Genomic DNA, 17224 nt, shown 5'->3' on the forward strand with positions numbered 1-17224 from the left:
TTAACAAGCGACCCCAAACTGGAGTGACCTGTGTGCCTTTCAGCTGTCTGTCTATATGTAGGGGGGAGATAAGGGTTGCTTATGCCTCTTCTATTGAGCCATTGGCAATGACACAAGAGATTAGCAAATGATACTAAATTGTCTGAGACCTAATGGATGACAAATTGGCTGCAGACTACATCACTACATCCACTGCACTGTATGATAGGTACTCACAGTTGGCTGTGTCTGGGATCCTTGGAGCCATATTTGAGGTCAGTCTTGCTGGTCAACGTCTTCTGCTGTTGACATCCCATTGATTTTAGTATTAATGGATGCTGTCTGAGATGAGTAAAACAGGCTTGGTCCCAGCCTCTGTTGGTCAGATTAAGCAGGGTGGCCAATGGAGTGGCACTCAAGTTTGAAAACTCAAGTTTGGATAAAAACACAAGGGTAAAGGCATGGCATGGTATAGGCAATTTGCCAGGGAGCCCAAGCATCCCCACACATTTATGTTATGTGGGTATGCCAACAATACAGGGACCTGATTAATCTTTATTCACATTATTTCTCAGCATTATGTTTGAAATGGTAAGTCTTGAGGAATGAGGGTAATGTCTCCTTCTAGGACAAAGAGTGGCCTTATTTATTACTTGCAATAATACGGGTGATTGCCTAAGCACTGTCTTTCTAGGCTGTGACATGAACGTCTGCATGCATGGTATTCATCTAAGCCTGTCCAACTTGTCCCAGAGGACTGGAGTCAAGGGAACCAATACAAGCACAATGCTTATGCTACTTGCTCTGCCATGAAATGTCTTGGTCTCTAACCCAGGAATATCCCATTTTCCTGTTTTTTTTTTTTTTTTTTGAAGATTTAGTTTATTTATGCATACAAGAACTGGGGTACAGGCCAGAGTTGTGAGGGGCAAGAGGATTCACCAGAGACATAGTGGGGAACAGAACAGGCAGACTGAAATACACTGCTGAGGGGAGCAGCAGGCGAGGCAGGAGAGGTCTGCTGTGCCATGTGGGTTGCTCCCTGACCCGCCGGGGATTGAACTAGTGCTGCAATGGCTGGGGATAGCTTGATAGCGCTGTCTTTAACCACTGCGCCACCAGGGAGGCCCATAACTGTGGTTTAAGGAGGAAAGGGCTGGAAGGTGGGGGATGAAATGGGTAGCATAGATGACTTTTAGAGAAATTTTTGCAATACAGGGAGCCAAAAATGGGAGGTATGCATAAAACTAGAACCAAGTCAATAGTAAAAATGATTCAGAAATGTAGCGTGAATTACAGGAGTATTTTGAATAGTTGAGGAGATAACTGGTCACAACTAGATGGAATGGCTAGAGGTCAGAGATAGTCATGTTATAATAGGAGGGAAGGAAATTATAGACATAGATCTGATGTTAATAGATTTGGATGGTGAGAGTTCTTACTGTCACCATTTTCTCAGTGTAAAAAGAAACAGTGAGGAGGGATTAGAAGGTCTCAGTCAAGAGAAGGTGTGAAGTACCTGGGGAGAGGTCAAGGATAGGAATTGTCACACAATGCTGCAAGCCCTAGATTTTCAGGGCTATAAATGTAAAGTAAAATGGACATGGTGGTTTTCTCTCCAGCCATATTCAGCTGCTTAGATACAGATGCAGGGTGGTTGGAGTAGCTTGAATTCTAAGTTCAGAGGGACAAGAGAATAAAGGGTACATGCCAGGAAACATCTATGCCAGATAAAGAGAAAAGTGAGAGTGATGAAATTACAAAGGGATAGGTGAAAGAATACATTGTTTGGAGATCCTAGTAGAGTCAAAGGCTACTGCAATAGATTTAATAATTAGAGTTCTAGAAAGAGGGATGAGTGGGAAGCTAGCAGTTCGGATTTTTGGACGTAATGACAAGATCTTTCTTGTTTTCAAACTATAGGTTGAGTTCTAGGTCATGAAATCCATTTGGTGGGTCAGTTTCTAAATTAGTATTTTAAAACACTGGCAACACATTATAATAGAGTATCTAAAAAAAGATAATGCCCACACCTCACTCCTAGAGGTTCTCATTTGGACTGCTGTAGCATTCAGACATCAATTTTTTTCAATTAAATTGTCCAGATAATGCCAATGTGTGTGCCTGGTCAATAACCACTGGTCCAAGCAGATACTGAAATGCAAAGGTTGGTGACAGTCATGTAAATCAGGAACTAAAATCTTCTAAGAGTTGGGGAGAGGGGTTGAGTTCAGACGTGTGGTAAACTGCAGCAACTGGGACAACAGGTGGAACAGTTAATGATAATTAATGTCAACAAAGTGCATCTGCAAGTGAGAAAAACTTGGATTTTGTAGACAGATCACAAACTTTGATTTCCTTATATTTTTGAGCTAAATGGAAATAAATAGATGTCAGTTTTTTAAAAAAAGTGTTTAGTATCTAAGTTCAGTGATTTCTCCTATCTTTCCACTATAAATCTTGATTTGAGTAAATTTTTACTTAATTGTAGAATTAAGTATACTATTACAATTATTTTAAAAACAATTTGTAAGAAAAAGAAGATAAATTAACTGGAAAGTTTATTGGAAAATCTGTATCAAGCCCCACAATTTAAAATTATTTAAAAAAATTAAAGACATCTATCAAAATGAGAACATTCAGAATTTTATGATAAAACTGATTTTAAAAATTGTAGTATCATGGTTATGAAAATAACAACTATGGTGAGCTATAAATTTTTTAATTATAGGAAAGACTGAAAACAGTATCAAAATGACTTGCAGTTACTTTGGGGGAAAAGGTGGGAACAAATATTTTTAAATTTATTTACAAATATTTATTGAAAGATTTTCCACATGACATTGCAAATAGCCCCATTCTCTTGTACTTCGCTATAATACATGAATTCACACATAGGAAGTGTAATACATTAAATTACAAAGGTGGTGAACAGTAAGTCACATCATACCCAAATACACCTTGAATTATTCAAAGGGCATACCTGAAATATAAGGCATATTAGTTTTAGAAAAAGAGCACTGTCCCCCCAATATGTATGTATACACTACACACACACACACACACACACACACACATCCAAATATACTACTTTATAAAACCACAGGGGGAAACAAAATGTATTCTGAATAATTGGTCTTCCAATTTCTTTAGTCAGTTTTTAAATTCTTTTTCAATCATAATGAAATCTATTAAGAATAGGATTTTCACCTGTGTTCAGTTCAAACACGATTAGTCTTTGTAGGTGACATTCTATTTTGTACTTTTATTCTTTCATTAATACATATGCCTAAAATCTTCAAAATGACAAGTTTGAAAATTAATTATAAAAAGTTGTTTTCTATTTTAGATGTCATAGTTTAGTGCTTACATACTGTTCTGGAAGACTGATAAATTACAACATACAGCTTTACGAAGCAAAAAACTGATACTGAATATGTATTTGAATTTTAACAAAATGTTTTACTATATTTAACCTATATACTTTCATATTCTGAAATTTTAGATTAATACACTCAGAAATTTTATTTATTGAAAAAATGTCCCAAATTTCTGTTCTTTTTTTCCACAAAATTATAAATTTTATAGAACTTGTATTATGAAAACAGTCCATGTGACAGCCAAAATATTTTATGTAATATATAAATGTATCTTTCCCATTACAGTTCTCTTACTTGACAATAAATTACATGTGGTAGCCATTATTTTGTAAAGCTCTTTTTGAATGTAAGACTGACTTAAATATATTCCCCTCAGTGATAGCAAACTGGTAAAAAATTAATTTTAGACTAACAAGAAAAACGTAAGCATGACAGCATAGTATCCAAATTGATAATTCCTGTTAATGTATTAAGGATATGGGTTATAAACATAGGTATGAAAACTAAATACATGTAAAAAACAAGTACTGTAAGAATATTTACACATACATATTATGGCTCATTAAGAAAAAGAAAACTAAAGCATAATGTGAACAATACATTGTGTCAATTCACAGTGTAAACACACTTCGAGGAGTAAGTCAGGAATAATAAAAACAAAGATATAATATCAGTTAGCAATATTAATGCATATTTTGTTTGTCACATATATACATATATATAGCTCTTTAAAACCAAAATTTTTTACATAAATATTCACTGATTTAAATAAAAGTTGACAGAGGTAGAATTTGTGTCAATGTTCATGATTTTCAGGAACAAGTACTTGAATTATTTCATTACTGTTCTGTCCTTTTAAAAATCCACACAGCCAACGACTGAAAAACCATCATTCTGAAAAAGGGCGAAGAAAGGTGAATTAAGAGAAAAATGATAAACAAAATCACTCAATGTGTTCACAAAAAACCTGAAATGCAGTAGTGTTTTACTAACTGAAATTACAATCTCTAATAAAACCTTTACCCACAGTCAAGTTCTATTTAATAGTTAAGTACTGCTTTATACTTCGAAGACATAGTCCCCTCAAACGACCAAAGTACATCAAAGTACATGAGAACTAAATGAATTAAAGTGAAAAGAATGGAATAATATAGTATGCTAATTGAGAAAAATCACATAGAAGAATGGACAATACAATATTCAGGCTTGTCTGAGTCTGAAAAATAGCATATTATGGATAGCCAAATATTTTGATTTTGATATGTTTACCAATTAAACCATACACAAATTCAAATATGAAAAATTTCACAATGGAAACAATGAAAAAAAAAAAAGATTTTTCTGTACCTAGGAAGACATGCTACAGAAGAAATTATCAGATATGCTGCCAACACTACTGTAAAATATAAGGGGAAAAAGAGTAACAAGCTAGGGCCTCCCCGGTGGCGCTGCGGTTGAGCGCTGGGTTGCGAAGCTGCCCGCAGCCTCTGCAGCACCGGTTCGATCCCCGGCTGCTCCCAGGCCACCGGAGGAGGGTCCCATATGGCGTGCAGACCTTTCCTGCCGCTTGCTGCTCCCCTCAGCAGTGTACTTCGGTCCTTCTGCCTGCTCTGCTCCCCGCTCTGGCTCTGGTGAATTCTCTCACCCTCCCACGCTTCTGACTGTACCCAGTGCATGTATAAATAATAAATAAATAAATCTTTAAAAAAAAAAAAAAAGAGTAACAAGCTATATGTCCCCTGCCGTATTGTTAGCACACCACAACCACCATGAAGACACCTATAATCTTCTATCCTAGTCGACTGTGCATCCTCACTTTGCTCTCCCCCGTTTCCCTCCCCTCTGGTAGTCTCAGAAATAGTGATCTAATACGACAAACCATTAGATCACTATTTTTAAATGACATTTTTGAAAAAACTTTTAATAACAAGAATAAATGCTTATGACAATATTAAAGGGAAAAATCCCAACAAACGAAAGACAGGATAAAAGTTACTTTGAGTATGAGCACTATTAGAATTGTATATACAAGTATGTATGTGCCCATTATCAATTAAATATGAGAAGGAAATACACCAAATGCTATCTGATATCTTTTCTGAGTTGTAGGATTATAAGTGATTTTTATTTACACATCCATGTTCATAGCAGCAACCCAACTGTCCATCAACTTACAAAATGAATATACAAAATGTGGTATATACATACAATGGAATATCATCAGGCATAAAAAAGGAATGAAGTTCTAATACATACTACAACATGATGAACCTTAAAAACATTTCTCTAAGTAAAATAAGCCAGACAAAAAAAGACAAATATGTATGATTTCATTCATATGAAAATCTAGAAAAGGCAAATTCATAGACAGAAAAGTAAACGAGAAGTTACCAGGGCTGGAGAAGGGGTAGATCAGGGCTGCGAAGAGTTAATGTGTAATGCGCACAGAGTTTCTGTATGGGGTGAAGAAAACTTGTGGAAATGGTGGTTGCTGATGGTTATATAATGCTGTGAATTTGATCTATATAAGGTATACACTTAAAAATAGTTAAGATGTCAACGTTCATGTTATATATATTCTATCTCAATTAAAAAAGATTTTTTAATTTACTACAGCTTTAGAGATTGTGAAACTGACTATATTAGTGGTACCTAAATTATAGTCTGGGGATCCCTAGGACTCCCCAAAGCCCTTTAGGGGGGTCTACAAGGTCAAGCCTATATTCATAAAACTAAGAAATTATTTGCTTTTTCAAATAAGTTTTTATTTTTCCAGAAGTTACATGTACGATGAGCCAATTAGTAAATATTTTAGATTTGCAGGCCACAGTTCTCTGTGACAACTACTGAATTCTACCACTGCAGAAAAGCAGTCTCAGATAATACATAGACAAACAAGTGTAGCTATGCTCCAGTAAAGCTTAATTTGCAAAAATATGCAGCAGGGTAGGTTTGGCCCATGACCCTAGTTTTCCAATACCTGAACTAAATGCAGCTACGAGTCAAGCATGAGAAAATGTGTCACAACTGTTACAAGGCTTTATAATGAGAAGCTGAACCTCCATCTAATCACATTCAAATTAATGCAGCAGTTTAAAAGGTGTGAAGACACAGTGATTGCAGCCAGCACTGAGAAGAAGACCTCAGAGTGAAAGTGGAAAATAAATTTTTAATCAATCAAACAAAAAACAACAAACAAGCAAAAGTACAGCAATCAGGAACTATTTAAACGGAGGCCATACAAACACCAATAAACACTGGGGAAATCAGCATGCTAAAGTACAGCACTAATGTTCATAATGAGACTGCTGAGTCATGGAGGGAATGCTTAACACTTAATTATCTACTACATACTTCTACTAAAAGAGGCAGAGATACATAATTTTTAAAAAGATTGACTTAATATTTTCTGCCAATGAGTGTTTTTCAGTCAACTACCTTCAAACAGTGGCTCTGACTCATAATTCTTTCCCATTTATTCTCATCTCGAAGAATCGACCCATCCCTCTTACCCTGCCCCAGTCAAATGTGTCCTAGTTCTTTATAAGCCCTTTGGAAAACTGTGTTGCTCTATCTGCTCAAGCTTGAACACATGCCCGTCCAATGACTTGATGTGCACTGAAATGCATGTCCAGTGATTTGACAATTTCACTCCCATGTATATACCCAAAAGAAATGTACACATCTGTTTACCAAAATCAGGTACTAGAATGATCATCATAACTTATTTGGAATACCTCAACTAGAAATTACTTAATGAAATGCATAGCAGAACAGTGAAGTCCCATAATGGAATACTATGCAGGACAAGACTAAACAATCTAGAAGAGGAACAATATGGATGAATCTCACAAATGCACTGTTGAGGAAAAGAAATCATTTATAAAACATCCAAAAATAGACAAAAAGGAATCTACATTTTTAGAGAAGAGGTCATAACCATAAGGGAGTCCAAGAGGGGTGACGTCTTGTTTCTTGATGTGGGTACAGATTACAGTGGTGCGTTCAATTTGTAAAAACTCACTGAGCTGGTATTTATGATAGGGTACTTTCTATGTGTATATTATAATTTATAATTTATAATTATAATCCTAGCTTTCAATATTATTATATTGACCTTGAACTGATTCTGCTGTTCAGTTCATATCCCTTACTTCCCTGTTTCTGGTTTCTACCTTCCCCACAGTACCCACAAATACAGCTGTAAAGTTAATCTGCCAGCATAGTTCCTACACTTTAACCCTTCAAGCGCACCCATCCTATGCTTAGCATGTCCTTCAAAGGTTCCCCTGACTTATGGAATAAAGTCTATAATCACTAATATATTCAATATATTCCATATGTTTCATTCTACTTTCCATTATTTTCTCCCTCATTATTTTTCAACAAGCTAACATTTCTGCCAGACTGAATATATTATGCCGCATGTGTTCCTGTTTCTATGTCCATGCTCACACCCTACTATCTGTTATTTAATTCTTGAAGCTGGCACGTCATCAAATCTCATATTGCCATTTAAGGTTTTGTTGTGAATGTCTTCTTTTGGAAATGTGGTATAATTTATGTACAATAAAATGCACAGGTTGTATTATTCAATTCAATGAGATTTTACAATTAATTATACCCATGTAGCCATTAGCACCAAGATATAAAACATTCTGTTATTTTAGAGAGTTCTCCTGACCACCTTTCAAGGTAACTAGCTCTCTCCCTGCACAGAAAATTACTTCCTAAATTTTTATAACCATAGATTAGTTTTATCTGCCTGTGTTATTACATACATACCTTTCTGATAAGTATTAATTCATATGCTCAGGAGAATGTAAAGGAGACCTTAGAGTAGAACTAAGAGGTGGTGTAGGAAGACCATGCCGACGCATCTCTTGGATTGCTCGCTCTCTGTCAGTAAAGATCAAAGCAAAAATAAATATCAGTAAAGAGGTGATATGTAAACACTATTAAAAAACCCAAAAGGGCCTCTCTGGTGGCACAGCAGGTTGAGCGCAGCGCTGTGAAGCTGTCTATAGCACGGGTTTGATTCCAGCTGGCCAGGGGGCTACCCACATGGCACGGCAGACCTCTCCTGTCACGCCCACAGCTACCCTCATCAGTGTCTTCGGTCCATCTGCCTGTTCTGCTCCCTACTCTGTCTCTGGTGAATCTTCTCACCCTCCCACGCCTCTGGTCTGTACCCCATTTCCTTATATAAATAAAAATAAATCTTTAAAAAAAAAAAGCAGGATATAAATATAAGGTGCTGTTATTATAATTAATGCAATCTCTACTCAATTAATTAATATTTCTACTAAATTTAAATCCTCAGTACTATTATGATTTTTAAGTAATTGATAACAGATTTAACTAAAAGATCATGTAATAAAAAAGACTCTTCAAAATCCTAGGACTACATATCAGTTCTCTGAGTACAGATTTTCAAAGCTGGTCATTTACCTCCTCTGCCCCATCCTTTCCCACTCTTCTTGCACAATAATCTAGCTTTCTTCTTTTTCCGATCTTAAACTCCTAAGTGCCATATAGGGAATAATCCATTCTCTGCTATGCTTTCCTTTCCTGTATCTGGGTCAGCCCCACAAGCTTGGTGACGGTGCTGTCATCTCCTCTGTAGGGTATTCAGGGTCTTGTATCTCTAGATGTTTTCTACCTTGAGTTCTTTTGCATCCGACTGCTACCTAGTTCGGCGTTTCATAAACATTTCTTCATTATTATATTCCTACAAGAACTTTTTTAGCTACATCCCCTACCCAATGAAGTTTTCATTCATTCACACTATTTATGGCTCCTTAAAGAGTGGTAAGAACAACATGCTCAAGTGGCTCAAGGTTTCTTTGAGAACGAGGGTCTAGGAAAAAGGGGAAGTTAAGGAGTTTATAGGCCTACGTTATAGAGAGCTTGCTTTAGGATTTGAAGGGAATTTAAGTTATCAGTAAGATATGGAAGTCATTATATATGTATAGTTTAGCACATTAAGAAACTAATGTTCTAGGGGCTTCCGTGGTGGTACAAGGGGTTAAGTCTCAGCACTATCAAGCTATCGCCAGCCACTGCAGCATGAGTTTGATCCCCAGCCAGCCAGGGAGCTGACCCACGTGACTCTGCTGACTTCTGCTGCTTCGCCCGCTGCTCCCCTCAGCAGCGTATTTCAGTAGATCTGCCTGTTCTGTTCCCTACTCTGTCTCTAGTGAATCCTCTCATCCCCTGCACCTCTAGCCTACATCTCAGTTCTTGTATGCATAAATAAATAAAATAAATCTTAAAAAAAAAAAGAAACTAATCTTTTAAGTTACAAGGAAGTAACATAACTTTCACAAGATTGATACAACCTTGGGTTTTCTCTTTGAAATCACGGAAAAAAAATTTCCTAGGAAATGTCCACCTATACTCCAAAAAGCCTATCACTCTCAAGTTTTGTTGCAAATATAAGAATAAGAGAGCTAAAAAGAAGACCTAACAAGCAATTTGGCCACTACTTGAGAATCAAATCTCAATAATGTTGGTGTCAATAGTATTAATATACAAGGAAAGAGCACCTAAAGAAAAGTAACATATAGTTTTCAATTTTAACTGTTAAAGGCAGATCTGATGCCTGTTTGTAATGCCTGGAGATTATAATTTTCAACATAATAAAGCAAAGGAACTAAAATATAAGTCAGTATGAAAATTATCAAATTGAATGGAATATATTGTAGTGGTTAAGAGCACAGGTTTTAAAATTAGGTAGTGTGCGCCTGGATTTTAATCTTGGCTCTGCAATTAATTATTTGTTTGATCTTGGTTTCCTACAATACACATAATAATACGTTGTTGGTAAGATTAATCAGATACATGTATGATATCTGGCACATATTGTTAACTGCACTTGATCATCATCACTTTCATGATGATTTGTATTTGGACTTTCCTATTAAGCCTCCTGTAGAATCCTTACTAACTTGTTGATTTCCTAACTATACCCTTTGAAATAATTCTCTCTGAAGAATTTCTCTCTGAAGACTATTAAAAACACCTATATAGGGCCTCCCCAGTGGCGCAGCGGTTGAGCACTGGGTTGCAAAGCTGACTGCAGCCTCTGCAGCGCCGGTTCGATCCCTGGCTGCTCCCCGGCCACCGGAGGAGGGTCCCACATGGCGCGCAGACCTCTCCTACCGCCCGCTGCTCCCCTCAGCAGTGTACCTCGGTCCTTCTGCCTGCTCTGCTCCCTGCTCTGGCTCTGGTGAATTCTCTCACCCTCCACGCTTCTGACTGTACCCAGTGCTTATATAAATAAATAATCTTTAAAAAAAAAAAAAAACTTATATATTTCATACTTTATTTACTGTAAGGATATTATCTCTACAATACTTGTCTTTTTAGAAAGAACTATGCTTTTTTTTTTTTTTAAGATTTATTTATTTATTTATGTCTACAAGCACTGGGTATAGTCAGAAGCGCGGGAGGGTGAGAAAATTCACCAGAGCCAGAGCGGGGAGCAGAGCAGGCAGAAGGACTGAAGTACATTGCTGAGGGAAGCAGTGGGCGGTAGGAGAGGTCTGCGCGCCATGCAGGACCCTCCTCCGGTGGCTGGGAAGCAGCTGGGGATCGAACTGGCGCTGCAGAGGCTGCGGACAGCTTCGCAACCCAGCGCTCAACCGCTGCGCCACCGGGGAGACCCAAGAACTATGCTATTTTTAAGCCACGGTAAATCCTTTCTGGAATAGGACAGGGAATAAATAAAAACACATTCCAGTATTAAAAAATTTTTCTTACCGTTCGTATCTTTCAGTTGAAATCTGCCTCTTGAGACTATCAAGATCAGTTTGGAATTGTGCCACTTTAGCCCGAAGCATGGTATTTTCCCGGCTTTGGCTAGTTCTTGAAAAACAGATTTAAAATTAAATAAATATATATTCTGTGTTGTAGAGTCAACTGTGACAAATTTTTATTTTTGTTATGAATAAACACAAGTGGAAGTGATCCTTAAGGATGATAAAAGAGATGATCAAGACTTCAATATTAATTTTCAAATCTTTTGGAGCTTCTAACACTAAGTTTTCTTTTTCATTTATCTCATTTATTTAACATTTACTGAGCTCCTATAGTATGTGGCAGGCACTGCAGTGATGCCAGAGATACGAATTTGAACAAGACATGAATTGTAACATCAGAAAATATGTATTTTCATTGGCTCTTTCTTGACTCCTGCTTCAGAAAAATATTCCTAACTTCTTAAAAAAGGTAATTATTCCACTTGTGTTATCTATCTACTGTGTTTCCTCCTCTTTTTAAACAAATATGTACCCATTTCTCCATCCTAAAGAGATACCATCATCAATCTCCTAAAAGATAAAGAATATACTTATGAGGCTCAAACCTCACAGCATGTATGACGTCTTTTTCCTAATCCACACAATGAGAGAGAGCAGACTCATTCCCCATCCTGAAATGCTCTTGCCTTTGCTGAACATCTTTTTTTCTTCCTAAAACTGAGGCATTTATTTAAAGTTCACTCATTCACTTCCAGGAATACCACACCTTTCTGTGAAGATATACAAATCTACCAATATTCAATACATCTCCAAATACTCTGTATCTCCTGAAATAAACCCCTGAATTTCTAAAAGCAGCAGCCATATAGTTAAAATATTTTGGTTTTGTACCATCCTTCACATTTCCATCCTCCTCTGTTCCACAAATCAAGAAGTTGTTTTTGATCAGCTATTTCCTCATGTAGGTTGACTTATGACACTTACAATTTGCTTTCTGAAAGGGTTAGCTTCTCTTTAAGTAGCTGAATTTCTGTATCCTTCTCGTGGGAGGTTAAATGAGACTGAAATTCTTTATCTCTATTTGTAGCCAACAATGATTCAAGGTTTTTAATTGTATGTCTCTCACTTAAGAGTTGTTTTTTTAACAGGTCTGATTCTGATTTTACATTTTCTAATTCTGCTATAACCTATAAGAAAAACAAAGTAGATCACTTCAGTATGAGTTTAGATATGCTCCAAAATTATCTGCAGAACTATATGCCCATCAGTTGCTCTATTTTGGGGACCAGCTTAAGATTTTGAGCTACTACTTCAAATGTAAGAAAAACACCTTATTTTCAAAATAATTTTTGCCATTTTAGTCAGGGCTTATTTGGCCATACGACCTACCACAACCCTCTAATAGTTTTCACTCATACTATATTGTCAAGAGAGGGTCATTAACTTGAAATTCTAAAATGTGGCCACCTTATCAGCAAGGAGGCCCTTCTAGCCTATTAAATATGTATCTCTGACCACAAAGTCAAGTCAGTATTAGTATTTCTCAGCTACTTGAACACAAAGATAGTATAAAATTAACAAAATGAAAACACCCACATTTGAATACAAATACTAAGTTATTTAAAAGCAATGTCTCTCTTTGTGGATGGAAACTTTTACAAGTAAGAAAGATTTAAATGCCATGAGATTTTAATCAGAAAAAATATTTCACTTAGGAAGTAATGATAGTGCTTGATAATTCATTTACATTTTATCTTTAAACAGAGAAAGAATGCATTAGTTTATGTTCCTCTTCTATAACTAGGACTTGTATTCTCCATTTACTCCAAACCAGAGAGCATGTAATTTCATCGCTGTTTGCCAGAGAAATCTAGTAGTCAAATCTAGTTGTTAAAATTCTGTAGTCAAAAATAACTGCTCCAAAAGGAAAGAAATATATTGGATAGTAACTGATAAAGCAAAACAGTTAAGAGTAGGACTCAATAAAACAAAGCCCTGAAACAATATCTTTAATCTTACCCTCTCCAACTCAAGGCTTTTGGCATTCAACTGTTGAGTCATAATATCTTTGCCTGAGTCAAGTTTAATGCATAGTTCTCTAAGAGATGACAAATCACTTAATGTTGATGCTTTCTCATCTTCTTGTTGTCTCAGATGTTCTTCTAATGTAGATATAGCTTTTGCCATTGATGAGATCTGAGATTCATAAGCATGATGCGCATTTATGTGCTGAAAAAAGAAAAATAAATAGGTAAAAAGTTAAAGTATTCTGACAATTTTAAAGGCTTGAATATGTAGCCACAAACTCACTTTATAAATATAAGTCGATTTGTGAATATATTAACATAGTCTCAGGAAGTTGTCTGCTATTTAAAGACCCTATTTAATGCTTAACACAATGAATTCTGTATAATCATTAATCATGGTAATTAAGTACCTCATGTATATATTTGGAAATGCAAAGATGGAAATTGTTTTAGGGTGTTATGAATTATGAGGGATCTTTGAAGTAATATTAACTTTTCTTTTATAAATTCTATTATGATAATGCATTTTTAAGAAAATGTAACACATATACTTACCATTAAATTGTCTTTAAATTCTGTATTTTAAAAGTGGAGTTTGCTTTAGAACTAAATATCTGAAACCATATTCAAATTTAATTTAACCTAAAAATAAATACCCAACTTTATGAAATTCCTAATAGAAATAGTACATAAAGTGTGAAATACTGAATAGATATTTTTCCTAGAATAACCCACATTTTCAATTTCTCACAATTTAAATTGTGAGTGATAAATACAAAACACTATAATCTCCACTTCTAGTATTTGGTAAGAATTTCACACCTGAAAAATAATATTTTAATAGGCTTTAATGAAATTATCAACATTAAAAATCTAATACTGTGCTGTGAAAATGCATACAGAAAATGTATACAGAAAAATATTGGAATCTTCCCTATAAGAAACAAAATATAAATACATAAAAGTCAATTTCATATACCATATAAGAATACAGACAATGACAAAGAACAAAAGAACTAATAATACTTCTAATACTCCCGAGAATTCTTGAAAGTTGAAAAGCATTTAGTTTTTTCTTTAGTTATTATACTCCTAATAGAGAAACTTACAGTGTATTAGTTTCCTCAAATTGTAACAAATTACTGCCAATTACTGCAGGGCTGAAAACAGAAATTTTTTCCTTCACAAATATGAAAATTATAAGTCTGAAATTTAGATGTCCACAGAGTTCAAACAGCTTTTTTCTGGGGGACAATCTGTTCCATGACTCTGCCAGCTTCTGCTAGTTGCTGGCAATCCTTGGCATTCTTTACCTTATATTCTAATCTTTGATTTGTCTTCATCTTTTGTTTTCCCTTGTGTTTCTTGTGTTCAGATTTCTCATGTCATATAAAGTAACTGGGTTATGGTGTATACCCTTATCTTAACTTATTACACCTGTAAAGGGTCCATTTCTAAATAAGGTCACCTACTGGGGAGTTAGGGTTTCAACACATATTTTAGGGGGCCATAATTCTACCTACCCCTGGCTCTCCCAAATTCATGTTCTTCCCATGTGCAAAATACACTCACTCCATTCTTCCAACATTCTAATATTAACACTAAGTACAAAGTTTTACAGAAACATCATCTAATAAGAAATGGGTAGGACACTAAGGTATAGTCCATCTAGGGCAAAACTCCTCCCCCTCCACAGATCTGTGACACTAGAAAGCAAGTTCCAAAACACAAGTATAAAATAGGCAACCCTGTTCTGAAAGAGAGAAACTAGAAGGAGTAAAAGGGTAGGTAGTCAAAAGTAAGCTTGCAACCAAGCAGGCAAATTCCATTAGTGTTCAAGACCTAAGACTAATTATCTGTGGCATGATGCTCTGTTCTCCAGGCCTGTGAGGGTGGCCCTTCCTTCTTAGCCCTTAGCTATAGTGCCAGCCTTGTCTTCTGGAATGGAGGAAGCAGTAGCCCTATCCCATTGTGTGTGTGGGCCCTCCGGGTCTGTGGGGCAAAAAGCAGCCTCACCAGCCTTTGAGCAGTCCTACTAGTCTCTGAGCCACCTTCAGAGTCATTCTATTTTTAACTTGATGGAGAATGCATGTTGGCAGAAAAGTGGCCTGGTTTTTATTTAGCAAAATCCCAAAAGTTTAAGATCTTTCTTTCACTTCAGCCTGTTTCTGTTCCTTTCAGTTCACAATGGCAGTGTTTTTGTTGAGATGACAGATTGGATTCATGAGTCACATACCTAGTCTTTTCACCCAGGTGTTGTCTAGTCAATCTTGGTCCTGTCTTCAGAGGATACTATTTGGACAGACTAAAAATTTTTCAAATCATTAAGTCCTGTTTCCTTTTTTGCTTAGCATTTTCTTCCTCAATGTATATCTTTCCTTTACATTTTATTATGAGCAGCAAGGAGAAACCAGGCTGAAACTTTTAGTATTTATTAAACCATCTTTATGACAAAAGCTTATTTTTAATCCTAGCAAAAGAAACTGAACTTTTTACCTTAGACAAAAATTAACTCAAAATGGACCAAATAACTAAACTTAAGTGCTAAATTTATAAAACTCTTAGAAGAAAAGTCAAGAGAAAAGCTTTAGCAACAATTTGTTGGATGACACCAAAAATACAGGGAACTAGAGAAAAAAAAAATAAATTGGACACATTCTACACCACAGATGAATCTTGAGTGAAACTTAAGGTTAAGTGAAATAAACTTGTCACAAAAAAAGACAAAAATTTTTATGATTCCATTTATATATGCAAGTTAAATTCATAAGAGAGGAAGTGGAATGGTGGTTGCCAGGGATTAGGGGAAGAGACCATAGAGAGTTAGTGCTTAACAGATACGAAATTTCAATTTAGGAAGCTGAAAAAGTTCTGATGGATGGTGGTAAAGACTGTTTAACAATATGAAGGTACTAATTACCACAGAACTACATACATAAAATGGCTGAAATTTGATGGTATATGTACTTTACCACAATTAAAAAAAGTTTCTACGCAAATTATTAGAATTAATGATTATCATCAAAATTGATTTTATCAATGCTTAAACCTCAAGTATCTTTGAGTGTTTTCTAAATATCATCTTCACAAGACAAATGAATGTATTACCTCCTGAATTTCTTTTTCTAATAGTTCCACTCTTTCTCGTAGGTGTCTCCTCTCTGTGTCAATAGAAAGAAGTTCCAGTCGAACTGAGCTGCTCTCTCCCTCAGCTTGATGGGCTTTGACCTCCCAGTCTTCAGCACGATTATGAAGCATCTGAAATTTATCTAACAAATCTTGATTTTCTTTTTCCTGGTTTAAATGTAATTGTTTCTAAATTAGTAATTGTCACTCACTGAAATACCCATGCCATAAACATATACACAAAATGGTAGTTTTGTTTTAATTTAGGAAGCATAAACGATGTGTAGATACAATAGGAAGTAACATCTGTGGGAAAATACTAGAAGACAGTAGGCAAGACCTCTATCTAGTCTCATAAGTAAATCTCTAAGAAGACAGATTTAACAAACACGAAAAAGTTGAAAAAAATCAGTCTTAAATCCAACCTAAATAGTGCTTTTTCACCTTAGCAGCCATTAAGCTCTCCCATCGTGACACCTCAGTTATGTAATTATGAACTCTACTCTTCATGTCTTCTTTTTCTTGCACTGCAGCTTCCAATTCCAATGAAATTTCCTATAAATACAAATATTAAAGATAAATCTAAAATGAATGCAGTACCTAAGGAGTTCTATTTATATTCATATTGCTTCTTTTGAATTTGGAATAAAAGAGAATAGGAAAAAAAGTAAAACTGCTTGTAGGTGTTATTTTCAAGTATTTTTCTTGGCTGAATCCGGCTTTTTAACCAAACCTTATTATACATCTCTTGCAATAGTTCTGACCATGCTGGCATTTTTATTAAGGGCTAGCTATGCTCAGGGATTGCATATTTTAAATTCATATTTCAGCAATATTCTTTATACTGAATACTGAAATTAATTTTTTAATCCTTTAACAAACTAGCACAATAAAAACCAGTACCTTTCAGTACTTTCCATTCTAATACTCATTAACTTACAGGTATATT

General features: G+C 35.5%; 1 protein-coding gene across 1 annotated transcript in view; it reads right to left on the reverse strand.

Moving 5' to 3' along the window:
- Positions 1-8158: 8158 nt before the first annotated feature.
- CEP135 (centrosomal protein 135) overlaps positions 8159-17224 on the reverse strand; it is a gene marked incomplete at its 3' end in the record, with an annotated part of 51479 nt that continues 42413 nt past the window's right edge. Inside the window, exons 19-24 of the mRNA XM_084233375.1 lie at positions 16720-16830; positions 16258-16443; positions 13142-13351; positions 12107-12309; positions 11124-11228; positions 8159-8258 (exon numbers count right to left, since the gene is read on the reverse strand). Of these exons, the coding sequence (XP_084089501.1) occupies positions 8159-8258; positions 11124-11228; positions 12107-12309; positions 13142-13351; positions 16258-16443; positions 16720-16830 (915 nt within the window). The remainder of the gene's footprint in view (positions 8259-11123; positions 11229-12106; positions 12310-13141; positions 13352-16257; positions 16444-16719; positions 16831-17224) is intronic.

The sequence above is a fragment of the Talpa europaea genome, assembly GCF_964194135.1.
Source record: "Talpa europaea genome assembly, chromosome: 5".
Classification (NCBI taxonomy): Eukaryota; Metazoa; Chordata; class Mammalia; order Eulipotyphla; family Talpidae; genus Talpa; species Talpa europaea.